At 42.1% G+C, this 27,563-nt stretch overlaps 1 protein-coding gene across 7 annotated transcripts in view; it reads right to left on the reverse strand.

Moving 5' to 3' along the window:
- The window catches only part of ELF1 (E74 like ETS transcription factor 1), a 96,940-nt gene that overhangs the window by 20,763 nt on the left and 48,614 nt on the right, over positions 1–27,563 (reverse strand). For 5 of the 7 annotated variants that reach the window (XM_074859556.1, XM_074859561.1, XM_074859557.1 and 2 more), the window contains exons 2-5: positions 20,535–20,841; positions 11,390–11,564; positions 3,042–3,149; positions 2,270–2,434 (exon numbers count right to left, since the gene is read on the reverse strand). In XM_074859556.1, coding sequence (XP_074715657.1) covers positions 2,270–2,434; positions 3,042–3,149; positions 11,390–11,564; positions 20,535–20,606 — 520 coding nt within the window. In that variant the 5' untranslated portion in view covers positions 20,607–20,841. Of the gene's footprint in view, positions 1–2,269; positions 2,435–3,041; positions 3,150–10,786; positions 10,839–11,389; positions 11,565–20,534; positions 20,842–21,222; positions 21,826–27,563 lie in introns of those variants that run through there. The other 2 variants (XM_074859558.1, XM_074859563.1) reach the window with 2 other exon arrangements.

Genomic DNA, 27,563 nt, shown 5'->3' on the forward strand with positions numbered 1-27,563 from the left:
TATTTAGACAACAAGATGCTCATCCTGATCGAATATTTTATACCACACCAGGAAAAGTTCAATACATTTTCTTGCACTGTTTTCAGTGGGTTTTATTTTAAAAAAATATAATGTATGTAAAAACATAATAAACACTATATAACTAAAATATAATGTGTACATAACTTAGGTGACCAGCTACTGCCAGATACCTCCCATAGCAAAAACAGGACGGAAGGTATTAGTATAGCACACTTCCAAGTTTCTTCCTCTGACATACTTTTTGTTTTTCCTACCTTTCTGATCTGTAGTTCAGCAGCTCAGTGTTCAAGACATTCATGAGTACAAACATCATGCTGAACAAGAGTTTGGAGTTGAGCAGATGGGTGGATACAGCTGCAGCAATAAGGCCCACAAGGAAAGGAAGTGAAATCACCCCATTACTTCTGGAGAACATTTTCTTGGAGGAGTTCTACTTGGCATTGCCATTCTGCTCAGTTAGCTGGCAATGTTCTGCAAAATGCATCCCTGTAAGTCTAGCTGATGGGTTATATATGCTAGAAGTCTATAAAATCATGAGTGGTATGGATAGGAAAAATGACTACAGTCCTTTGCTGTGCCACAGAACTGTCCAAAGGAAAGGAAACAAATTGCACTCTTAAAAAAACCCCAAACCAACAAAACACAAACCCAAACGAACTCCACCCACACACTGCACATGGTCCTGAAGTGCACTACAAAATTACTAACATTTTGCAGCAACTGTTGTACACCAATGCCTTACAAATCCCTGGACATTTTGAAGTAACACTTCAACATCACTCATTCATACCATCTACCTCATGAAGTCTCAACTTCATTGAAAACTAGTAGCTAATGAAACACTAAGCTGATGCATCCTTTCTAGTATTTTTTTCTATCTGATATAACTGTCAAAACCAAACACACACATTTGCTGTGAAGCAACTGGTTTTCTAACCTACAGCTAGGGAGGAGGAAGGAGTGGGAGTAAGCAGAAGCACAACATGACAGAGGGTATGAAAGCATCACGCCAAAGAGGTTAAATATCTGGCAGACAGAAGCTCCTTGTTTTGACCCACATAGGAGCCAACATTAAAAAGAAGAAGAGAAGAACAAAACCAAAAAACCAGCTTAAAATCCTCTTACAGTTGGTTATCTCATAGTAGTGTGCACAGCACGGTAGTTTCCCCAGCAGGACTCTCAGGGCAGCTGCTGGTAAAGCTCTCCTCCACAGCGGTTTCAGTTCAGCTTTCTTTCAGGAATCAGAGACTTCCTGACCCACACCCGTCCCAACCAGACCTTGTGACACACACGGGGCTCAGGCGGCTTCCCCAAGATCCCCACAGGCCAACATGCTCTCTCTCACAGATAATGACTCCAAACATTTGGAAGTAGCAGCAAAAGTACCAGCAAAAACACACTCTCATTCAGCAGGAGTAATGCTGGGTAGCAGGAGTCCTGTTCTGTAAGGCTTTTATTTCATAGGGGAGCCTGTCAAAGTCCTAATGTTCTGATTCAGCCCTAGGATTAGTTCCAGAAACCAAGCTCTCTTGTTTGTTTGTTTGTTTGTTTTAAATTTGTTGCAACAGCACCTTACATCTGCCTGCACTGCATGACTCTTCCCCTGTAGACATCAGTTTCAGGACCTCTGATGGGGTCCATGCTGAAGCAGGGTGGGAAAACAGGAGCAGAAGGCCTGATTAACACCACTTCACTACTCTTTGGCACAGCACCAACTCCAACGGAACATCACTCAGTGGACACTGTTTAAATGTTATCTACTGCAAATGAGACTAATGCTTACTATAGCATGCAGCTGTCTAAAAAAAAAAAAAAATAAATTAAACCATCATATTTAAGAAAAGCTAAAAAACCCTCCTCGTTCTCATCCCATATTCTGAACAGATCAAGCATCTTTAGGTGAAGCTAAATAAGAGCTAACAAAATTACTTCAGGATTCACAATAACAAAAGCTTGATGGCTTGTATTGCAATTCTGCTCTGAAGAAGAAACTATAAATAGGAACACAGAGATTCCTGTTTCCGGTGGGACAGGCCATCATTGCTACCTCTCCAACACCATTAGCATCTAAGCACCAGTATCGGTGCTCACACAATCCAGTAAGAAAACACTTTCTCTGTATTTCTAGCTGAGCCCACGCAGTTATTTTGACCTGACACCCAGCATGGTTCCAGACACTGACAGGGAAGGCGAACGTGCCACCCACTGCTCTCCTACTCCACACTGCTGTTCCCCAGTAGCATCTTACCTTTTCTCTTCTTCGGTTGTTCAAATTCTGGAGTCTCTGGTGATTCAGCATAAGGGTCTGGGGCTTGGTGAACTTCCACCACCTCAGGGATCCCATCAAGCGTGACCGACACGTGTGTAATAGGAGCCACTATATCATCATCTTCAGTTGCACCAAACATAGTTGCTTAAGGGAAAGGGACAACAGGAATATTTTCACACAGCCACAAGGACTTTTAAAATCTTTTTACAGCAAAAATTTAAACATAGAAGAAAATAAAACTGTGACACTTAAGGCCTTCATGGGAGAGAAGACTAGTTCATAATGGAATATATGCGCCAACATTTTACACATGCAGAAGCACTATTAAAATAGAACAATTTAATGCTATAACCCACTCCCCCAAAAAGCACAATTATTTGGTGATCACACATTTTTATTCATATTTAAGGCAATCTGCAGATCTAAGTGTATATTCTTTTATCTTGGCAACATAAACAGACTAATACTCTATCAGCCAAACAAAACACTGCAATCTAAACCACCCTACGTCATTCACATCTTCCCTCTGTAATTTTCAATTCTTTCCTTACCTGTTCTACTCTGCCATGGCAATGAAATCCTTCATTGCATACAACACTGGATTTCTAATATCCAAACTATGTATGTAAAGGCTACCTGGAAGCAAAAGAGTCTTACCAATTCCATGCAACCATGCTTGCACTGAATCCCTCCTTCGTTCACAAATAAACAAGGCAAATACAGATTGGATTTGCTTTCATAAAAAACTTACTTATCCTTTTTTCATCCAACATGGGACCAGGGGAGTCCATATTGAGAAGTGCTTCAGCAGCCTCGATTGTTTCCATTGTTTCATCTCCATTATGACAAGATGCTTCAACTAAAAGCAAAGAGAGAAAAATTAACTCTTAAGAAGCTAAAAACTGGACTTAAAGCTTAACATATTTATTTCATTTCTAGAAAAACAAATGTCAACAGAGTCCTCTATTAGATGAGCGTCATGGTTTAGGCCCAGCTGGCACAAAGCGCCAGGCAGCCGCTCGCTCACTCATCCCCGCAGTAGGATGGTAAAACCTTGTGGGTTGAGATAAGGACAGTCTAATACAACAACACAAGAAGAGAAGAAACCAATAACAACAATGCTAATTAAATGAATATGTAAAGCCAGTGATGCACCATGCCATTGCTCACTACCTGGTACCACACAGCCTATCCCAGAACTGTGATCACGCCCCCCTCCCCCGGTCAGCTCCCCTAGTTATATACTGAGCACAACATCACCATGGGGTCGAATATCCCCTTGGCTAGTTTGGGTCAGACCTGGCTGTGCTCCCCTCCCAGCTTCTTGTGAAAATTAACCCTATCCTAGCTGAACCCAGGACAATGAGTAGTAACAGGTTAGCTGGGGAGAAAATGCACACTGCAATCATTTCATTTACTTAATATACTACATTTTTCAGATTGTATGTATTAAAAAAACCCAAACCCAACACAAACGCTTTGTTTCTGCCTCATCTTTCTAACCCCTCTCTTTGCTGATCAAGCACATGCGGTAAAACATAACACCCATGAACCCTAAGAAATATCACTACCACAAACAATATTCCAGACAGTATCATTTAAAAAAACAATATTGCTGATTTCTTCTTATGGTGGTCCAAAGGAAGTGAAAGCCATAATTAAGAGATGCTCACCAAAAATATCCTGTCATTTAGCCTGGAAGACAGACAAGAAAATATTCTACAACTTCTATTAGAGAGCATATGATCTAAAGGTATAACTGAATCCTAAACCATTCAAATCCATGGGGATTAGGCTCTAGGAACCACTGGAAAGCAAACATAAAACACAAAAAGCAATACAGAGGGCTGACAAACTTTTCAAAAATTTTGACTACTAGACAATCCCTCATCCATCTCATGAGGGTGGTCATTAGACAAATCCAAAGCTCTTGGACATTAATTTATAATTAAGGTAATCTGAAGCTTCACACCAAAAAAATCCAGTAAAATATCATTTTGCAAAAGTAACAGCTGTCCAATAAGATAATACTGGTTTGACTGGAGGAGTAACTTACCAGAGATTTTTTTCAAAATAATTGTAGCATGATGAGTAAGTTAGATGTTAGCTCCAGCACCTGGTACTGTAAACCTTTAGAACTGTTTAACACATTCTTTTAGAAATTACTCTTTCTTGGATGGAAATGCACAGGCCAGGCTTCCTTATCCTTTGACATGAATTTGAAGCTACACTGGGGAATTCACCTGCATCTAGCAAAGCGGTACAAAGGGCAGCATTAGTATTCTTCTCCCTAGGACACCAATGAACCTCCATTACTTTCTCAGTCTGGTAATGAGTCTGCTTCATGCCCTATCTCTCTGTTTAGCTTTGAGGAATTTGGGTGGGGCAGTCACCAAAAAAAAAAAAAAAAAATAGGAGACTGACTGACAGAGAAAGCAAAAATGCATCGTAAAACACAATGCAATGACCCTGGAACATTTTTTCTTCGCATAAAAGCAAGAGGCTTATGCCAGAATTTCTATACTTTTAAAAGAAAAAAAAAATCAGTATATCACAGTAACAACAAAGCACCCAGTGCACTAGCGCCAAACAATCACACAATTAAAAAAACAACCAAATAAAAAAACCCCAGTTTCACCTCAAATATTTACAGCTTCAGCATCATTAGGAGAGGGCAAAGAAGAATGCAGACATTCACGCATCAGCCCCACCTCCTCCACTGTCATTTACAGGCAGCACATGGGAGTTCAGGAGAAGCCTCCTTACCTTCTGAATTTTTTCTTGATCTCAGTCCTACCATGCCCCAAGCATCAGAGGCTCAGGCTAAGACAGAATAAAGTAGACAGGCACTGGGAACCCCTGACCCACAGAGCAACTCACCCTGTTGTCTACAAGACCCCCTCTACCCCCTGTCTTGCAGAGGCACTCAGAAAGCTAAGGATCTGCACCTTCTGGCTGACATCTCCAAACAGGCTTAAGAAAGTAGGACAGCGTGAGGAGGAAGAGGCTGAGGTCCTGGCTCGGAAAGCCATAGAACAAGACAAGGCAGCAAACCACAGGTGCTTTAGTCGTGCAGCTTGCAGGCTCAGGAGCTCAGCCACAGAGCGTCTCAGCCCCAAGAGCCAAACAGCATCCCTAGGGAACGCCTGGCTAGCTGAAGAGGAGACTGAACCAAGCACAGCCCATGCAGTCTGCAGGCACGCTCACACTTGGCCCGGCAGTGCTGACTTCATCGCTTCTGGTTCTAAGCTTTATCTGGATGGGAACTTTCCATAACATCTACCAGCATAATGAAGACCACAATAAGGCTGTCACGCTAAATATGGGCACAGAGCACTGCCAAAGCAGCTGTCGCCAGTTCTGATGTTGTCTGAATGGACAGGAAGGTAACACACTGTGGTGGTTTAGTCCCTGCCGGGGTCTGAGACCACGTGGCCGCTGCCCCTTCCCCACAAAGGGAGTGAAATACAAAGCCCCGGGGCTGAGATAAGGACAGGTTTAATACAACAGTGCAACAGCAACACAACAAACAACAACAATAACAATAACAGTAATAACAATGAACAGAGCAAAATATCTACCAATACAGCAGTGAGAACAGAGCGATGGCATAACCCACTGTTAACCGACTGTCTCGCTTTGGCGCCAGGATGTGACCTCTGCATGGTATCTGAATAACCCGGCTAGAGCTCCCCCCTGCTACTGGGGAAACCTAACCCTATCCTGGCTAAACCAGGACACCCACCACAATCCAGCTCAGACAAAGGCACTGAGTGGGGCTGGTTTATGCTGCCACATACAATTTAAAAGTCAGCAGAGGTATCCCCTGTTCCTCAGTGCTGCGGGTGGGGAGGAGGGAGCAGCCACTGTTAGCTCTTTCCCAGGTAAGAACTGTGATGACAGAGCAGAGTTAATTCTTCACTCTGAATAATGGCAGGCGAGGCAGAGGTCTCCAGCTTTGCATCGCTGTTACACCATCTGGCTAGAAGTCAACCATCCATATCCAAGACTAATGAAAGGAACTTGTAGTAGTCATATAAATAACATAAACACAGAAATTAATATAATTTGATGCTCACAAAAAACACGTGGAGCGCCAACTATCTGTCTATCCACAGACACAGAATGGCAAAAATAAGTTTCTTAACCACATTAACACCCTTGCTAACACCCATCCACATTAATGCCCTTGCTAACACCCTTCAAGCCTCTTCACAGAAGATGACTTCATAAGGTGGTTTGAGCCAAATTAGTATTTCCCTGTTGCTGAAAAAACAAGGGCTGTGGTTCTTCCTCCCATCTCTGCCCTTGGTTCATGATCCAAATTTCTGTCACTTACCACAAGTCAGGCCTTCATGCTTTTCTGATCATGCAGTGAGACAATTTAATTTTATAAAATGGCTGAAAAGAAGTTTTTGGAGTATTGCTGGGTTAGCAAGTTGAATCGCAAGAACTTGAGAGCTAACACAAACAAGGTGTGGGGCACTGCACAGAGGAGATGGAGCAACACCTCTCTGTCCTACTAGCAGCAAGATGCTAATTCACATCACCCAACTTGAGACAGTGCTTGGCAATAACAAACTCAACTACCAAAGGCAAGCTGGTGTCTGTTATTTTAGTTTTTCTCTTAATGTTGCAGAAAGATATTCCAATCACTGGTAGTTATGATACAGTCACAAAATTAAGAATAATGGGGATTAAACAGCTTATATGTTACACTTTGGCAAAGTCAGAGCTGAAAGAATGGTGGTGGTGGAGGTGATTTCTCAGAAGCATCAGATTTCAAATGTTATGTTAAATAGGTAGAAATTTGTTTTAGAAGAATAGAGGAAAAAAAGAGGGAAGGAAAAAAGGAAAAAGGAAAAAAGAGAGAAGGAAAACAGGAATAAGGAAAAGAAGGAAGGGGAAGAAAGAAGGGAAAAAAGGGAGGAGAAAAAAGGAAAAAAGGGGGGAGACAAAAGGAAAAAAAAGGGTGGGAGAAAAAAGGAAAAAAAGGGGGGAAGGGGAAGAAAAAAGAGGGGGGGGGGGGGGGGAAGGGAAAACCACATCCAAAAGTAACTTAATTTTTCTCCCTACAAATTCGTGTTTATCTGAGCAAGCCACAAATGTAAACCTCTGTATCTGCACACTAATTACAGCCTAGTTACTGTGAATCCAGGTTCACGATGAATCAGTGCTCACCGTTAGCACAAGGCTTGCCCAAACACAGCTTTCTGCTCGTCTCACCTGGCAGAGAAAGAAACTATGCCTCATGCTGGAAGCTCCCCGCCCCAGTCCAAAGTCTTGCTTTCCCTACTCCTGCCTAGTGTCTTTTTTGAAAGCTTTACACCACTTACGATGATCCTGTCCCACTCCTGTTGCTTCCCCGGTGGCCGGCAGCTCTGGAGAGCAGACAACGTGAGTCCTTGTCCAGGCCAAGGTAAGGGCTGTGCTAGTCACAGCTGTTTAAATTCACTTCTGCTTTTACTATAGACAAAAGCAGGGACTGCAGAGCATCAAAGTAACGTCAGAAGAAATCTAAGCTTGCTAAAAGTAGGAAGAGATGCATTAAACATGGGCAGAGTCCCCTTTTGCAGAATAGCTGGCTGTTAAATTTAAGCAATTGCTTTTTAGTATCAACTCTGAGCTGTTAACTGACATGGAAAATTGAGTTTAAGAACACAGATATTTCAGGAGACCTACACATCACCTTTCATTTTCTTTTTTAAATAAGGCTTTAAAATTTGTAAAGAAAATTATCTCATTGGGGAGCTACATGAAAAAAACCCTGCTGTTTTTAACCAGATGCTTATGTGCAGCAGTGAATAATTTCTTTACAAAGTAACTGAAACTGTACCCGTTTTTTTTACAGCTGGCATCTCCTCAGCTCAAAATCTTCACAGATTAACACTATGAAGTTCAGTTTCCATTCTAACTACTCCTTTGGTTTTCTTCGTGGCATCGTAAATTATCACCAAAAAAGCTGGGTTTGTGCAGGACTACAGTACCTAAAAACTCTTTGCCTTCACTCCCCTACATGACCAGCTTGGCTTGTGCCACAACTCTAGAGCTTCATCAATCACAAGCCAAATGCTACCGAACTTCGAAATGCTGCTGGTTAAGTACTGTTACCGATCTGTGACAATGTACACTTCCACACTCCCTATTCAGATCAGGGCACAGGGCATCTAAGCACAAATTTTCTCTCCCTCCACTCTCATTCCCCCAGACTGTCTCAGTGCAGCCACTTCCCTGATCCCATGAAAACACCACCAGAACAGGTGAACCACAAAATGGCAGAGTTTGATTAACTGTTATTTTTCTAAATTAAACTGGCCAGACATAGCAAAATTAAAAAAAATAAATTAATAACAATAATGATTTTTTTTTTCAGGAAGTTACATAATCCAATTTGTTCCTCCCTCCTATATAACCATACAACCATAATTAGTCACATTACAGAAAGTGTAGCAAATTGTACCATGTGAAAAGTTTGCCTAGAATTTATTCTGCACAAAACATTATCCCCTGTATTTCTCAGAGAAAAAACCCCCACAGTTTAATATTCCCTTTAGAGATAAAACTTCTCCAATTTATTTTGCTAATCACCCTTTACTACATGACAGTTAATCATGTAAAGTCTAATATTGGCAACAAACTGACCATATATATTGCCATCACAGTTTTCCCAGGGAAAAGTGCTTTTAAAGAAGTGGGTGATAAGGCAGATCTGCCTATTCATTACAAAAAAATTACAGTGTGAGCATTAACATAACTAAAAAGCTGTTAGCCATCTTTCAGCAGGGTTTCATGTGAAACAGACGGTGTTCTTACAGTTTTCTGCAGGTTATAATTTATACTGCATGTAGTAATCATCAACGTGCTATAGCTGTAGTTTTGAAGGGCTGAAGCAACATTCTCTAGATGGAAAAACCTACCAGTGTCCATCATTTTGCAGATAGATCCCTAAAAACTAATTGCTTCAGTTTCAGGGGACCTACTGCTAATTTCTGTTAGGTTAGGAGAAAAGAGAAGGTTAACATATGACAGAGTCATAAAACAGTACTGAAAAACTGGTCACTTAAAAGAAAACAAATGCTGCATATTAAGCAGTCATTTCTCAGTAATGTTTAGTCACAAATGATGGTGGTTTCAGTTTCGTTTTACTGTGAACTTCAGTCTTACCAATTTTTTAATGTGGAATTAGTTCGGTCTTTATAATGTCTGATCCTCTCTCAAAGGCATAACATGGAAATGACTGAAAAGACTGGTACAAACTTCAAAGAGCAAAACAACACATTTCACTGTTGAGACCAAACACGCCCCGTGAAAAAAATCAAGAAGGGAACTTCAAAGAAGGGAGGAAAAAAAAGGCAGCTGAAAAATAGAGTAGGTGGGAAATTTCAGTTATGATTAGCCCCATTTCACAAGCCCGCCTGCAGCAAGCTGTGCCTGAACCGGGTCTCTTCCACGGCAGCCTTGCAGTTCAGGCAGGCAGGTGCAGGCTGCCAGTGCTGCCTGCCTTGTATCCTCAGCAGGAGCTTCCCACAGCGGTGCTGGTCCCTGCCTGGCCTGGGCTCACCCATTTTCCTTTCCAAGGAAACCCCCAGAACGAACAGTAGCAGTGGGATGGAGGGTGTGAAACAGATAATTAGTTAACATCTCCTTCACAACAATAATCTCTGCAAAGTGGCAGCTCTGGTTTTCTAAGGACTCTGCCTTTAAAGAAAAACAGATTGCTTGAACTACAATGGATGATGTGAACAATACTGTACTTGTCTGCTTCCAAAGTATCCCAGAAACCCTTGGACACCATTGGTTACAAGGATTACATATTTTCAGACTCTGGCAGCAATTTGCAAACCCTTCTCATGTGACCAGCAACAAGAAAATGTTAACAAGAGCGTTCACAAAACTGGAGTTTCACAATTACTCATGCAAGGAAAAATTCACACAAAATGTATTAGTGAATATGGATTCATAAAAATGATCTGCTATGAAAAATCCACACAGCCGCATTAAGTGGTGCTTAAGTAACACACCGAGGAAATGCCAGTTGCAGTGTGAATAATTAATATGAACAGCAAGTGAATAGCTGGCAAGGGGTCTCAACTTGAAATAATGTTTAAGTATGTAAAACCTTCTTGAATAATCAGCTAACTTATTTGTACGGTCACAGTCTGTTCACAGATAATTCACTATTAAGAAAAAAAAGGAGTCATTTTTATCAGATAAAACCATTTACTGAGAACAGCTCATGTCAGTTTACTCTGTGAACTGTTCCTCATGTCAAGTTTTGTTGAGTTTTTGTTTTGCTTTTGGTGGTAAAAGATTGTATCAGAGTATGCCTTCAGAAATAATGTCAAAAGCATGATTGAAACCAGCAAGCTGTCTCCAGCCCTGGAGACAGTCCAAGTGTGGAGCCCTATGGCTGAAAGAAGACACAGAAACAGATCCTCTCTCTGTGAGGTATCTACCCCACCTTTCAGACTTGTTCTGCAAACATGCTTCAAATACCTGTATTCAGTCAGGGGTTGTTCTTAAAAAAATGTGACATATCTTTGAGCTTCCCTCTTCAGAATTGTCCTCTCTTTGGGCCTTCCTTTTCTAACAGAATTTACACAGAACATCTGTATTTTAGGCATTAATCATTATTAGAGATTTAAAATGAATACTATGCTGAGCACACTTACACCAGTAAGTCACGCTAACATGCACATTTTATGACTAATTGTATATCCTCAGGAAGCTAAAAGCAGTACATCTACTCAAGCTGCATATTCCTGCTTTTTTGGTATGTACATTTACTTAGGTACGTACCAACCATTAAATAAGAGCAAACAAATCCTATGAAGAGCACAGAAAAATCTTGTTGGTGAGCAGGACTGCCTTAATCTCTGTTGATGGATGAAACTCTTCACCATTATCAGCTGTGCAGCTGGGATTGCAAGACAACTGCTAACAGTATTAATGCCATTTTCTCTGTCTTGTACAGAATTAACAGCATTCAATACTACTATAATTTTGTTTCTGTTGGTTTTTGTCATTAAGCTTTTTTCCACTATTAGCCACTGCCATCTTGGTGCAAAAACATGGCACAGAAATGGTTTTATTGCCAACCTGTGAGGGTGATATCATCATCTTCTATGATTTGCTCTTCTGCAACATCCAGAGAGCTCTCAGTGATCATGTCACTAGGTTCATCAACGCAGGATAAGCCAGAGTAGTTATGTAGGAGGTCTGCGCTAGGAACATGCTCCACGATGACAGCAGGGAAAATAGATGGATCACCAAGCTGAGGGGTGGAAAAAAGAAAATTAAAATAACAGTAGTTGAACTACATCCAATCTAACCACTGATTAATACTTCAAGAGACCTATATACATCACTTGAATATTAGACCACCAGAAGGGAGTACCAAAGAACAAGCTGATTTTTAGCACATAAACCCAAATAGCAGCAGTATCCCACTATGGGCCAGAGGCTGAGTATCACTGTAGTATCTAATATATTGACTTTACTCCAGTAGGTCATACCAAACTCCCATGACATTATTCTGCAGCATAAAAGCTGACAGCACAAGGAGTGGCACAGCACAGTAAATGCTAAACTTTGCTGGCAACAATACTGGACAAGCAATTTGCTGCAAGCACCTTAGTATTTTGCTCTTCCCATCAAGCTGGAGGTGGAGGAGTCCTGTGGCTCTCAGGACTGGACAAAGCTCTCACAGAGCACCAAGTTTCCTATAAGACACTAGTTGAAGACCACTATTTTAGGGGACACTTGCTACAGGAGCAAGGGGTGTAACAGGGACTGCTCGATATATGTGCTGTCCCTAATTCTTAAGGCTTTAGTCACTTGACAATACTCCTCCCCCCACTTTCGTTCCTAAGTCTGCTTTCAGACATCATCCTTCTGTCTCGATAGTTATTTTGCATCAGATACAGAGAAAAGAGGCAGCTGGGAAAACCAAAATCAAGCTGACCGGTAATAATAATAAGATGTACACTCTCTGAAAAGGCAATCATTCAACAGGAAGAGGTTTTCAGAAAATAGCATTTACTACAGACACAGTGTTTTCCAAAGCAAGTCTTTTAAAATGTCATTTGCAGGAAGAAAGTCATAGCTGATGATAGCAGAGCAGGCTCAAAGAAAGTCTAGTGTAACTCTAAGGTTCTCTCACCATAAAAATAAATCACATTATGAATGTGGCAAGCTTAAAAACAAGAAAACAAACCAAACAGTTGCTAAAACATGTTTCTGAGAAAACCATTTTACATGTACATTTGGTCTCACCCTCCACAGAAGAGCACAGATATGCACAGATCAAGCAGTTTTTTTATTTAACCACAGAAGAAAAAAAAGCAACCACACGATTATGAGCTTGCTTCGGGACTGCTCATGTCTCTCAGTCTTGCCACTATGCACACAGCCACCAATGGAAAATAGTATCAGAGCTATTGGCTCAACACAGACAGCGGCTATGGGAGTAAGCCTCTCCTAGGGAAGAGACTGGAACATAAGTACTGAAAGTAGAAAGTGCAATTAGAAGTTTTAGAAGGCAGGAATTATCACTTTAAATTGCTCTGTGTTTTGTAAAACATGTCTCAACAACTGTGATAAAGGGCAATCAGGAAAAAAGGAAGTATTAAGAAACAAAACTATGGGCTTCTATCATGGACAGTCTGCTCAACAACAACAAAAAAAAAAAAACAGCAAAAACAATAGCAGAAGCCTAACAAATAACCTACCTACTCTACCAAACATAAGCTTCAAAACAGAATAACATAGTAGGAGATCAATTAAAATGAACAAAGGGCAGACCAGTTAAAGCCCTCTTGTTCAATCACATTGCCAGATGATGGGCATATATCGAGTCAAGAAATGGGACAGCTTCTACCCCACACCTTTGTGTCCACCTCTATCCAAAGTTGCATCCTGCCAGGGCTGAGAAACCAGGAATCATTGATGGCCAAGAGATCCCCACTGTTCCTCAGAAAGAATCGTGTTCACATTGTGCATCCTGTTTGTTTACTGAACCCAACATCCCTGATCCCATTCGTTTCCAGGCAAGAATAAACAAATAGTTTTGATCAAATAGAAGCCACATCAATAAAAAAGATAAAGCACTGTAAAGAGAGAAGAAAAATGAAATACTGTATGCATTAAAAAAAGGTTTTATTTTCAACAATATGTTCCATAAACTAGGAGGAGGATGGTCTATTACAGCCTCATTACTGAGATACAATCCATGCTCAAAAAACAGTTTAAGTACCTCTTAAGTACCTTAAGTAATCTGCCACACTATATAACTTCTGGGATGTAAGTTACATATATTATACACCCATACATGTAACTACATTAAAAAAAATTTAAAAAAGGAATACATACAACACTCTACTCAGGCTCCTGTCACCTGCAAGCAAGAAGAGTACATACTTTGTAAGCGCCTGTTCAGTACTCTACTGAGCCGGTAAAAACTATGGATTTTAGGTAGGGAAGATGCAAGTAAGAAGACTTCAGTCTTCACATCCTGCTCTAGTTCACAGACACTAAGAATGAAGTTCATCTCACCTAACTTCAAACAGCTGTGGTGCAGGCACTTGGACTTGAGCTAGGAACCCCAGGTCTCCTTCAGAGCCAGCAGAGAAATTGGTATTTCTAGCCCACAATTTCCCTGCCTAGTTTTAGGCTCCTGTGCTATGATAGGATGAGTCATGCCCTAAAAATGCCTATTCCTCTCTGCTGACTTTAAAAAGGTGGAGGCGTCGGGGTGTCTATTTCTGATGTAGGCGTCCATCTCCTACACGCTCATCGGAATGGCCAGCTGCCTCTCCGCCACGTCTTCAAAGCAAGGTACTCTTTCCTCTCTGCTTCCACCATTGCACCAGCTCAATAGCTGCAGTGTCTGCAGCAACATATTGAGTTGCCTGTGCTTAAGATAAGCCTGACATTATCTTCTTCTGGATAAAAAAAATTACTCTGGCTCAGCACCGTCCTTCTCTAATGACTGACGCTGATGTCACTGACTTGGCCTCTGAGAGGCAAAACCACCTCCAGCACTGCTATTATTCTTTAGTGGGGACAAGTCATAAAAAACTGTTTCAGAATAATAAATGCAACACAAATAAAACCAACCAATTGTCACACTTTTCAGCTCCGTTTCTCAAAGCTGTATTTATATTAGGCCCTATTTGTCACTCTGCTGTGAAACCTAATTACAAAAGCCCAAGCATTCATGTGTTACTGAAACACGCTTCGACGCTGACTGAAACGTTTCCCATGGTACTAAACAGCACTGCTGTCATGCATATCAGCAGCAGTTGCTCTGATCCGTATGATCAGATGTGATCTGCTCTGCAAGGTTAAACTGTATTTTGACCATGTCTAGAAACAACCATCATACACATACTCCAACACAGTCACTGTGTCTGTCTACAGACAGAGAAAACCCCCATGGCAGGGAAATACATCGTTCCTTGAACTTGGCACCGGAGCGTCCGAGGAGCTTGCTGACAGACTACACTTCCGAAAGACAAGAGACAAACAGAAAAGCATTCACTCATGGTAAGACACTTTAAATGTGGTTTTCTTTAGATTAATAACTGTTTTGAAGTGGAAGAATCAGAGTAAACGTAACTTCTTCTGTCCTTTTATTTTAAAACCATTGTTACATCTGCTTCCAACTCATACCTTACGAAGGTACAACGTATGGATTTTCTTTTCTGACATGGCTGTGAAAAGGAAAGGCTGGAATAAATATTATATATGCTTTCAGAGAGAAAAGCATTCATGCAACGGGAAACAAATCTGATTTGAAATGCATTTTTGTGGAAACTGGTATCACTTTTTTGTACAATATTTGCAATTGGTTATGATTTCATTAAGAAGCATTTCATTCAGTTTTAAAAGCTACTACTAATGTATGCCGATGTATATGTGATTGTTGAGAGGTAAAATCTCACCTCAGTACTTCTATAATGTTCCTGATTTCATTGAAAGTGCCTGAATCCCAACTGAGAACCAAGCTAAAGCTTCCTGCAGCTCTCCTGTAAAACACAGGAATAACCTTGTACACATTTAGAACGGCAGAAGAGCCCGTGTTTACTACTGCTCCCTTTGATGCTAGCATGTAATGAGCATTATACACAGGGAAAACATTAAATTAAGGACTAGGAGGCAGTGGTTCAATTAAGACAAATTAAATTACCTCTCTAAAAGCAAGATTACAAAATAATTTATTTCTTATACAAAAGCAGTTCTACATGCACTAACAAAAAGGAAGAAAGTATCCCAAAATTAAGAAAACAGTCCCAAAGTGTCAGCAAAGATTTTCAAGAAATCAATACATAAATCCACAGAAAAACAATTTGTGTAGTCTTTCCTTTTGCCTACTTCTGCTGCTTCATCTTTCTCATGCAAAATATAGTTAAAATATGACACCACAGCTCTGCCAAAGCTTTGGCTTGGCTTCAATGCATCTCCCATGTCTGCTGGACACATAAAGGAGCTGAGCTACTGTTGAAATCTTCCCAAGTCTTAGACACCAAATTTCTCACTGTAGTTTATCTACAAGCCAGTCCCGTAGACCAACTTTTAACAATTCAGAGGAGTGCAAAGCTTCAGACAAATGCTGAAGTCCATGGAGGGTCCCATGAGCAGGTCCCTGAAAGCATTGGTCATGCTCCATGAGCCCCTGAAAACTGAACCCTGCCCTCTGCCAGGGGACAAAGGCAGCAATCTTCCTTCCTGCTCTCAAATTCTTCTTGAGCGTTTGACATGCTGGCAAGGTGTTTCTTTTTTACATAGAAACATAGAATGGTTTGGGTTGGAAGCGACCTTAAAGATGATCTAGTTCCAACCCCCCTGCCATGGGCAGGGACACCTTCCACTAGACCAGGTTGCTCAAAGCCCCGTCCAACCTGGCCTTGAACACTGCCAGGGAGGGGGCAGCCACAGCTTCTCGGGACAATCCGTTCCAGTGTCTCACCAACCTCACAGTAAAAAATTTCTTCCTTATATCTAATCTAAATCTACCCTCTTTCAGTTTAAAACCATTATCCCTCATCCCATCACTACACTCCCTGATAAGAGTCCCTCCCCATCTTTCCTGTAGGCCCCCTGTAAGTAATGGAAGGCCTCTATGAGGTCTCCCTGGAGCCTTCTCTTCTCCAGCATGAACAACCCCAACTCCCTCAGCCTGTCCTTATCGGGGAGGTGTTCCAGCTCTCTGATCGTCTTCATGGCCTCCTCTGGACCTGTTCGAGCAGGTCTATGAGCTTCTTATATTGGGGGCCCCAGAGCTGGACACAGTACTCCAGGTGGTGTCTCACGAGAGCAGAGCAGAGGAGGAGAATCACCTCCCTCGACCTGCTGGTCATGCTTCTCTTGATGCAGCCCAGGATACGTTTGGCTTTCTGGGCTGCGAGCGTGCATTGCTGGCTCACAGTCAGTTCTCCATCCACCACCACCTCCAAGCCCTTCTCCGCAGGGCTGCTCTCAATCCATTTTCCACCCAGCCTGTATTTGTGCTTGGGATTGCCCTAATCCATGTGCAGGACCTTGCACTTGGCCTTGTTGAACTTCATGAGGTTTGCACAGGCCCAGCTCTCCAGTCTGTCAAGGTCTCTCTGGATGGCACATCCCTTCCCTCCAACGTGTCAACCGTACCACACAGCTTGGTGTTGTCTCTGAGAATTTTCTCATCAGCTGTCACCAGCTGACAGAATATCAAAACACCATCCTGATTTTGGAAATGGAAGGTAAGGAAGTGGATATCTTCTGCTCTGGACGTACTGTCTTCTCATACTACAAGTCCTCTAAGGAAGAAAACTTGTCCCAGGAATATGGTGACTAGCTTCTAACTGGTGTGGAATAAATTTTGTTCAAGTGATCGGTGGGAAGAAAGGCATGCAATAGACAGGAGCAGGGAAAAGGTACACAGGGAAAAAAAAAAATAAAGAGAAGGAAACCTCAGTGAAAAAACCCTGGTTTTTTAACAGAACAACAGAATTCAGACTTGCAGTACAGTTGGTCATTTATTTTTTAAAAAAAACATAAATTAAACTAGTCAAAATGACCTTGGTGACTAGAAAATGGGCTTTCATTTTCCCTTGCTGAAGGTTCCTGTGCCAACAGTAGAGGCAGCCTCTTGACTTTAAAGGCATTCCCACGGCCAGCATCTGAGAAATTACCAAGTTTCACAGAGGGATGCTGGAAGCAGATAAATGCCGCTTGTTTTCCTGGGGAGACAACCTCATTACAGATCTCACAATTATTTAAGTCTTCATAAAACTGCAAGTGGATAAGGGGGGGAACTTTCTGCTGGAGCTGGAAATAGACGAAAAATGGAGTCCTTGGCCTTGACCAGGTGACTTCATGTTTCAGAAAGCCCATGGCAACACCAGAGAACACGGAAGAGCAACCCAAGGCATGACAAGATGGTGCAGAAGTCACGGCCCAACCTAAGGGCTTCAACCCCTCTTCCTCAGAAGATGGGAAGAGAGAAACATCCCTCAGAGATGCAGAAGGTGTCTTCCGGCGCAGGTTACTACACACGTCAGAGCCACCTGAGAGAGCGCCTGTTGGCACAGAGCAGTCATGCTGGGTACGATGCTAGCAATTTAGTGGTTGCGATGATTCAGCACGTCCCTGTCACCGTTTAAAACTTCCTAGTATGATCCAGCCTCTGTGACAGCTTTTATTGAGCTTTTTAAATCAAGAATTTCCTGATCAAATAACACATTAAGTTAACGAAAGGCTAAATGAAAAGACATTGAGAGGAGAAGCTGAAGACATGAAGAAAAGCAGTTTTAGGCAGCAGCACTGTCTCAGCCAAAGACTGTAGGAGCTCCTGCCCAGTTTTATGCGTGCACTCTCTCTCTCAAAAAAAAAGAAGAAGGAAAAAATGGCAAACCATCTATTTAACCAGGACCTTTGACACGCCAGCAGCCAGTCAGGTTATCAGTAGCCTTAGGGTAAGCCACTTGTTCCCTTCTCAAAATTACGAGCATATTTTCACCCCATTTCTTCCTCACCATACATGCATGATGCAATAAACGAACCCTCCAAGAAACAAAAAAAATTTCCTATTTTCTAAACTGAAAAGGATAAAGCTGATAAGAGAGAGCTTTTCCCATTCACGCGGGTCCACATGACCAAGTCCCTCCCACTGGCATCTGCCACTGGCTGGATGCTTAAATTCACAAATGGACTGTTCATAATTTACAGTTGTTTAACTCAAGAGTTTAAAAAAAAAATTAAGAAAATAGCCATGAATTATGACTTCCCTGAAATACTGAGTATAGACCCCGAACCTCTCCCCACAGCTGTTCCATGTCCTGAGAGCTCTTGGCACAACAGGGCTCCAGGCAAAGCTTTGACAAGAAGAAAAACACCAAAGTTCTTGCAATGCCAACTTTTGGGGGCATTGCAAAAATAATTATCCAAAGATCAGTTAAATGACACCTGTGTATAAATATGTCATTTTATATACTGATGAAGCTCAAAAAATGCTTTTGACCAACAGAGAGCACTTCCAGAGCTAAAATTTTTGCAAAGTACACAATTTGTGTTATCCATCCCCAAACACAATTGATCTGTCTAGAATTTTAAAACTTCAGGATTAGCAACAGCAATAGCTCCTATGTTGTAAGAATCCTTGTCTGAGCTAAATCTTGCTCCAGCTTCCCAGATCTTTCCCTATGCAGGACTCCTTTTCTACAGCAGAGTATTTAAGATCTACCTTTCTACAGCCAGCTAGCTGCCTACCTACATCTTTGATATCTGAACTAAGTCAGCCCAGTGATTTAAGAGTAGCTTGCATCTGACTGTTTGCAGCGATGGACCTTCTGCTATGCACTCTCTCTCTTTGGCCTTTCGTATCTTTGATGTCATCACTTTTAGAGTATGCTACAGGACACCTTCTTTCCTCAGACTTCCTTAGACTTCATCTGGAGTAGGATCTATTGGGGTTTGAGATAAATGCCAAGGTTGAGTTTGTTCTGGAGATGGAGAAAGCTCTGTTTACGGAGGTTTTAGTGCCCTGTTGGGTGCTCTTTAGCATTTTTCAAGTTTTTCAGGTGAGCAGCTGAAGAAATTGCCAAGATGCAGAATGCACAGCTAAACTGAACAAAACTACGTTTGCTTGCACTATCCCTTCCAGAAACCACACTGAAATAGCCCTCCCCATCTCAATTCTCCCCTCTCCAGCTTGTAAAGTAAAGCTAGCAACGAACAACAAACAGAGGTAATAAATAAGGCTTGTTTTCAGCTACGTTTGTGCAATTCCCGTATCTAAATCCCCAGGCTGCCACAGCTCTAGAAAAATACAGGGAAGGAAGTTACATTACTAGTTCCACCCAAAACTGAGTTAGCATTTTAGACAGACAACCCTCAGTTCATTGAAATGATCCCATGACTTCGACAGCAGAAACAGGCCACTGACCCAGCCAGATACTAGGCCACGCAGAAAACCCAGATACAAGACTATAAAGCCAAAAGTATTTTTGAAAGAGAGAAGGATAAATGCTTTTCCCATTCACAGAAAGAGGAACAGTTTGTTGTGGCACTTCTCAGACTTTTAACGATTGTCCCTCCACATTCCCCAGACACCTAATTTCTTGTTAATAAATGCAAACCCCTACTATTAACCACCACCTATAGAGGAGCTGCCTGATTTTTACAAAAGGAATTCTTCACTGAAGCCTCAGGACTCACAGGATGTGGTTTAGATAATCAACACCTGAGAGCCTCCTCAAAAATAGACATATTTTTCCTGCAGTGTGAAAGAAACTTAAATTACTTCAAAGCTTATTTCTGAATAGCCTGCATACAGTAACACAATTTAGAAATCAATCTGTAAAAAGCAGCGAGCAGGTACCTACTGCTCCTTCTAGTCATCTGTAGTGTGACCATTACTTTTATTCAGAATTTTATCCTAGCACACTGCCAAACACCCAAATTTGGGGAATTCTGTATCACAAGTGGATGGATTCTACTGGCACAAGTCAGCAACACAGGACAAAAATTTTTGAAGGATGATGTCTCTGCAATACTGAAGAAGTTATAACATTTCAACCATTTTCTGTTCTGCCCATGCAAGTTACAGGAAGCAACAGGAAGTTTTTGAAACAGCACAAAGATCTGCTGCAACAATACTGACCTCAATGTTTGCTTTTTTGTGTTTTACACATTTTTTCCTCATGTTTTCATAATATTCCTAGCATGAACTTGTATGAATATGGTTTCTTACACCATCCCATACCTGCTGCTCATCCTCCATGACGTTGCTGGCAAATTCAAACACAAGCTCATTCTGCTGTACAACTGCTGCCATAATAACGCATTCCCAGGTCTCAGCTCCACATATGAAGAAAAATGTTCTCAAATGTGAAAGAATGGAGAGTGTCACCGAGGTCCAGCTAGGCACAAAGGCAGGATCACAAAATGATTCAAGTATCGATGTTCGTATTTCTTAGATCATCAGTGTTCCCAGGTTCTCTCCTCAAAGAGAAATAAACCAAGGGAGATCCTTTCCTGAGTTGTTCTTCCCACCTCGATAGCCTTTATCACTGTGAAGGGAAAAAATAAAAAAGTTATCATTAAGAAATGATTGCTTTAGCTATGTGAATTAGTAGCAGTCACAGTAAGGCTTGCTCTGAACTAGAACTGCTCTAACTCCAAGGAAGTCAGATACCTTTTGTACCTTCAGAGGCATTACTTCTACAGATTAATACATGCAGATTTTCATTCCCTTAAAAATAAAACTGTTTCAGGAAGTAAGACAGTCAGTTTCAACATGTTTCATATTAAAAGCATGAGACTAAGAAAAAGTCACAAAAGTTAACAAAAAGAAATCCATCTTTTCGTTAGATTGATAGATGCAGTTTTCACATTCACTAGTAACTCATTTTTAAGGTATAGTCAAGTAAAAATACAAACCCCAGACTGACCTACTCAGCTGCAGGATACCTCAAGTATATCACCTTTCTTCTTCACACACAATTCAGATTTAGAAAAGTTGCTATTTTGCAAGTAAAATGCTCTAGATCTTGATTCCCACAGTGTCAGACAGATGAAAACAGTAAATAAATTCTTTGTACAATCCTGAGAGTCCCTGAGTTCCTTCATGAAGCAGATCTTCAGCTTGTTAAAAATGCACTGTAAACGTATCCTTATCTCTACCACAGGCCCGCAAGCAGCCGGAAGGAAACAGCACTGACCACGTCATGGCAAATTAGAACAGGCAAAAAAACTGCACAGTACAATAGCAAAGAAAAGAAAAAATCCCAAACTACGGAATGTAAACAGCTTCACTGGAGGGATGCATGCCTACAGCTCCCATGTTTTCATTTACTCAGCAGTGGCAAAGGTAAACATACTTAACATGAGCTTAGGAAGAGGTGTGTGGTATTACTTCTGGGGAAAAAAGTGAGCGCAAAACATTATCTTTTTATACAACCGAGATGACCAATACATTAATTAAAAAATATACCATTTCAAAAGGATAACAGAAACAGGTGTCTAAAATTAGGAACCTAAGGCAGTATGTTGGTGCCTAGGAATTTAAATCCATATGTTCTTAAGGAAGCAAAATGTGTGGTGCCTAGCATTTTGATCAAAATTCTTTAAACTGCCTTTGATTAAGGGCTGCTGTGACAGAAATATAAGGGGCAGAGGTCTAACACGTACCTGTCCAGACTGAGACCCCCCAGGAAAGCCCCTGGGCGTCTTCAATATCACAGGCGAGGATTAAAGTCTGTCTGCCTTTGTACAGGAGGATTAACTTTGCCTTGTTTTTACAGTAGGCTGAAACTCAAAAAAATGAAGGGCATCTTCCTCTCCCTAGCGCCAAGCAATTTAATTAGGGAGGTTCATGTCACAGGCTTATACTCCCTCACTCTAGGAAATGTGACAGCTGTTTTCCGATATAGATTGTGGTATTCCCAAATTCCTAAGAAGTGATGGCAGAGCATTCAAGCATTTAAGTTACTAGATCCTACCCTTCTAAGAAATCAGGAAACCCAAGATTATGCAAACAAGAGAACCTCCCCAACTTCCAAAGCATGCTTTAATTAGCTGTTAAAGGGCTCATTAACAGTAGCCACAACCCTAACTAGAGAATATGTGCATTAATGAGAGCTATGTGCATGAACAGAGAAGGATGTGCTTTGGGAACTGTGACTAGTCAACCTCAGCCCTTGTCATTCTGCAGGATGATTTGAATAGTCAACAAGGCTTTCTCCGTACTTCAGCAAGGCTATGGCACTGAAAGCATGACATGCAACCATATAATCCTGGGTAACTTTCCTAAATGTAATTACCTGGCCTTGCCTTTTAGAAGGCAAGAATGCCATTAAGAAGTTATACACACGCAACAGCACAGTGGGACTAAGACCAACTTGTCCCATCCCAGACTCCTACCATCCTGTACGCCAGCCTGAAAATAAAGTACATAGCCATATAACATATAGTTTAGTATTTCCTACAGACAGCGATTGAAGTGGGTCAATCTATGTCAATAGGGACATACCAGCTCTTTCAGAAGAGAGGTCAGATATGGAAATTTATTTAAATACAACTTCTATTTTGGTTACTGCCTAGAAATAAATTTTAACTCTCCAGTAAGAAGAAATAATATTTTAAGTCACTCCCTCTAATCAGTGAAGAGTAACTTTATTCCAAAGAATCACCAGGCAAATATGAGAACCTCCTCAGCTTCCAAATGGAGACTTATTTTAAACTGGGGTTGAGCTAATTGTCCAGGAAGAACAGAGCCAGAATAAGCTAGAGCTTATAATAATCTCCGTTACACTAATTGAAGCCACATGTATGAACAATGAGTACAAGTTCTTACGGTCCAGTAACTTCCTAAGGTCAGTAACAATTAACAGTGTCAATGTAAAATCAGGATAACTGAAGTGTTGGAGACGCAGGCTACCTAGTAAACTCATGAACTATACAGAAAACTGGAGGTACAGGCACTGTAAATCCCTGCATGCATTGGGAGCTCGCATATTCTTCCATTAGTGCCAGGTCATTAATTATACTACAATACCAAGATGCACACTAAATGTGTGTACTGGGTCTGGCTGAGCCGGAATTGGTTTTCCCCTGTAGCAGCCCTCATGGTGCTGTGTTTTATGTTGGGAGCTGGCAGGGTGTTGATAGCACACTGGTGTTGTGGCTACTGCTGAGTAGTGCTTACACAGCACCAAGGCTCTTTCTGACATTTCCCCCTCCAGTGGGATGGGGTGGGCAAGATCTTGGGAGGGGACACCACCAGGACAGCTGACCCGAACTGACCAAAGGGATATTCCATACCATATGACATCTGCTCCAGTATAAAGCTGGGAGAAAGGAGGAAGGGGGTGGGGTCACCCTTGGTCCTCCGAGGCAACCACTACGTGTATCAGAGCTCTGCTTCCTGAGAAGGCCCGACATCGCCTGTTCATGGGAAGTAGAGAATAAATCTGTTTTCTTTTTTTTTTTTTGCTTCTGCGTGCGGACCTTTGCTTCACTTTGCTTATATTAAAACTGCTTTTGTTTTACCCACAAGGGTGTTGGTTTTTTTTTTTCCTGTCTTATTTTCTTTCCCCTCTTTGCCCTGTTGAGAAAAAAAGGGGAAGGGGGGGGGAAGTGATAGAGTGACTTGGTGGGTACCTGGCATTTAGCCAAGGTCAAACCACCACACTGTGTAAGATCCAAAAACTGTGGCACCAAACCTACTAAAAGACATAAAGAAATCTTTTACTTTCTACTTTTTTTTTTAAAAAACAACAAAACCCTCAATGAAAAACTAATCATCATGATTTAATTTCATTTAAGAGACTGCAGCAGCGTAACACATTTGATGCCAAAGGGATCCACACAAACACTACTCAGAATAGCCACACTTTAAGGTAACATGAAGTTCCTAACCATCTGATAGAGTTGCAGGAAGACATTCAAAAGCTGTTTTATGAATTTTGCACCACAGTGATGCAGTGATGTAAGACTATATGGCAGACTGTTCCTTCCCCCCTATACCCCTTCCCCAAAACCACCAAGGATTCTATATATAAAAAATGATACCTTCTTCTTACAAGAAAAGAAACATCTAACCACAACATTACGACCGAAGTCAAAGACAAGTGGGTGAACAGGCTTTAGTGAGCTTTTATATCTAACCTTATAAAGGTTAGGCACTCAAACTATTTACAGCAAATTTTTCATTACTTCTTTAGTGGTACGCAGTAATAGCAAATGATCTATTGGGCAGTAACAGCATGGCAAAATAATGCAAGAGTACTTTCGTTTAACCCGTATCACTTTCTCTGCATATAGAAAACAAGAGCAGCTTTTTACAGAAGCCAGCACAATTCTAAACCAGTTATATCTTCCTCCACATCTATTTTTATAAACTGTGCTTTCATTATTTCAAGTATCACAGGATCCTGCTGTCTATAGGCTAACACAAACATGACTATTGTTTTTGCTATATAATGCCACTTATCTCCCTGCCTGATTCTACGTACATCTGTGAGTAGAAAATAAGTTATTTGCAAACAGCATAAATGCATAAATTGTATTCACAGGCACAATAAGCTTGACTACATACAGATAGTCCTAGGATAAAGGGAACCCAGTGCATATTACCATAAAATTGACATCAAATTTTCAGAACTACAGAACAAGTAAGGTTTTGCTTTCATTTTTACTAATTGTTGTAGAAACATACTATAAAAAGCAATATTAAGACACAGCAACATAAATAAACATCTTCATTTTGCTTGATCCTTGAAACTGAACGTAAAAATAAATTATTTCAATCCTTCTGGAAATTCCCCTCTACCAATTTCAACATCCAGAAACAAACTCCTCACTCTGTCAAAAAGCACATACAACCAAATTAACCCCTAGTACACTGCTACTCTGGTATCCCAGAAGATACATTGTAGGACTCCTTCCAGTTAAGACATCACAGCTTTTTTCCCCACCACTCTTCACCATATATACCCTGCACTTAATCCTAGTCCTGTTTAGACAGTTCAACAAAGCTCATAAAAAATACCTCCAGAATCAACATTTTTGGTCCCAACAGTGAAGCTGCAATACTGCAACTAGGCTCCAACTTGGAAGTATCAAATCCATAATTCACAATTTCTCCTTCAACTCCTGACAATATGAGCCGGTATAGCCCATACTGCCTTATCATTCAAGCGTGGCGTGCTGGGTTTGTGTGTGCAGCAGGGGTTTTTGGTAGCAGGGGACACCGCTACAGCGGTGGACCCTGTGAGAAGCTTCTCGAAGCTCCCCCAGATCCAAGTCGGACCCACCTGTGGCCAAGGCCCAGCTAATTAGCGATGATGGCTTCATGTCTGTGATAATATTTAAGAAGGGGAACCTGAGAGCTGGGGGGACTTGTGAGGAGGAGTTACAAGAAGGACACTTACACAAACACGGAGGTCAGTGGAAGGGAGGAGGAGGAAAAGGGGAAGGTGTGCCTAAGCAGAGAACACTGTCTATCCTGTGGTGAGACGGCAGGGCCACTCCCCCCGCCACCCATGGAGGTCACCGGTGGAGCAGTTGCCCATCTGCAGCCACGGAGGACCCCACGCTGGAGCAGGCAGCTGTGCTAGACCAGGACTCTGAGGGAAGAAGCCCCCACTGTTGTAGTTCAGCACTGGGAAGACTGCAACACGTGGGGGCTACCCACGCTGGCGCAGCTTGGGAAGAGCTGCAGCCCATGGGGACGACTCACAGTGGAGAGAGTTTGTGGAGGACCGTCTCCTGTGAGAGGGATGCCACACGGAGCAGGGGGAAGAATGAAGAAGAGTGCTCCCCACTACCTTGGAGGAAGAAGCAGCAGGACTGACTGCACCCTGCATCCCCTGCCTCTGTGACACTGGGAAAGGAGGTAGAGACATCAGCTGGGCCCGGGTAGGGGGAGGTGTTCTAAGATATGGTAACGCTTCTCATTGTCCCATTCTGTCTGTTAAGTGTTGGTTTTGTTAGTATTTGAATTAAAGTGATGTTCTTCGTTTTTCTTTCCCTAAGGAGTCTCTTTTTTTTTTCCTGTGACCGTTTAAATGGGCAAGAGACCCTTCCCTGTCTTCATCTGGATTCCTGAGCATTCTTGTTTAATTTTTCTTCTTCCCAGCACTGGGTGGGAAGGAGTGAGCGAACGGCTGCGTGGTGCTCAGTTGCCCTCTGGGCCTAAACCACGACACATGATAATGCAGAACACTGAAATAACACAGCTGCACCACACTGGAGCAGGTGTAGCAGGCATCCAAGTGCCAGGTAGAAAACCAAAAATTTGCTGAAGAAGCTCAACTATAAACTTGGAAGGCTCAAGTCTTGGTACTGAGCACACCCCAGCTGAGCTGAAAGATGCCTGCAGCAAGCTACTGGATCCAGTCCCATTTAGGATTACTAAAGATGACTGTAATCATCCTGCACTGCCTTTTTTCTAAAATTAGTAAGATCATCTGTACATTTAAAATTAAGGACCAGTTTAGCTGCTTTAAGATTCAAATGCAGATCTGAATCCCAAGTTACTGCTGAAACAGCTCAACTCATTTAGCATGGGGACAAATGACTTGTGATTGAAATTTCCCGTTGATTTTCTGTGCTGGGTTTCTGTGACAGGGTTTTTGGTAGCAGGGGACTGGGCTACAGCGGTGGCCCTGTGAGAAGCTTCTCGAAGTTCCCCCAGCTCCAAGTCGGACCTGCCTCTGGCCAAGTCTGAGCCAATTAGTGATGGTGGCCACACCTCTGTGATAACACACTTAAGAAGGGGAATCTGGAAGAAAGAGTGGGAGTTGTGAAGAGGAGTTATAAGTAGGACACCTATGCAAACACGGAGGCCAGTGGAAGAAAGGAGGAGGAAGCAGGGGAAGGTGTGCTGGAGCAGAGACTCCCCTGCAGCCCATGGTGAGAGGGCAGGCTGTGCCCCTGCCCCCCATGGAGGTCCACGGAGGAGAAGATGCCCACCTGCAGCCTGTGGAGGACCCCACACTGGAGCAGGCAGCTGTGCCCAAAGAAGGCCGGGACTCTGTGGGAAGAAGTCCACTCTGTGGGAAGAGTGTTGTAGTTTGCTGCTGGGAGAACTGCAACACGCAGGAGGGACCCACGTTGGAGCATCTTGGGAAGAGCTGCAGCCTGTGGGAAGGACTTATGTCGGAGAAAGTTCATGGAGGACTGTCTCCTGTGAGAGGGACCCCATGCTGGAGCAGAAGAGTGTGAGGAGTCTTGCCCCTGAGGAGGAAGGAGTGGCAGACTGACTGTAACCCCATTCCCTTGCCCCTCT

This window comes from Strix uralensis, chromosome 2, assembly GCF_047716275.1.
Source record: "Strix uralensis isolate ZFMK-TIS-50842 chromosome 2, bStrUra1, whole genome shotgun sequence".
NCBI classification, from domain to species: Eukaryota; Metazoa; Chordata; class Aves; order Strigiformes; family Strigidae; genus Strix; species Strix uralensis.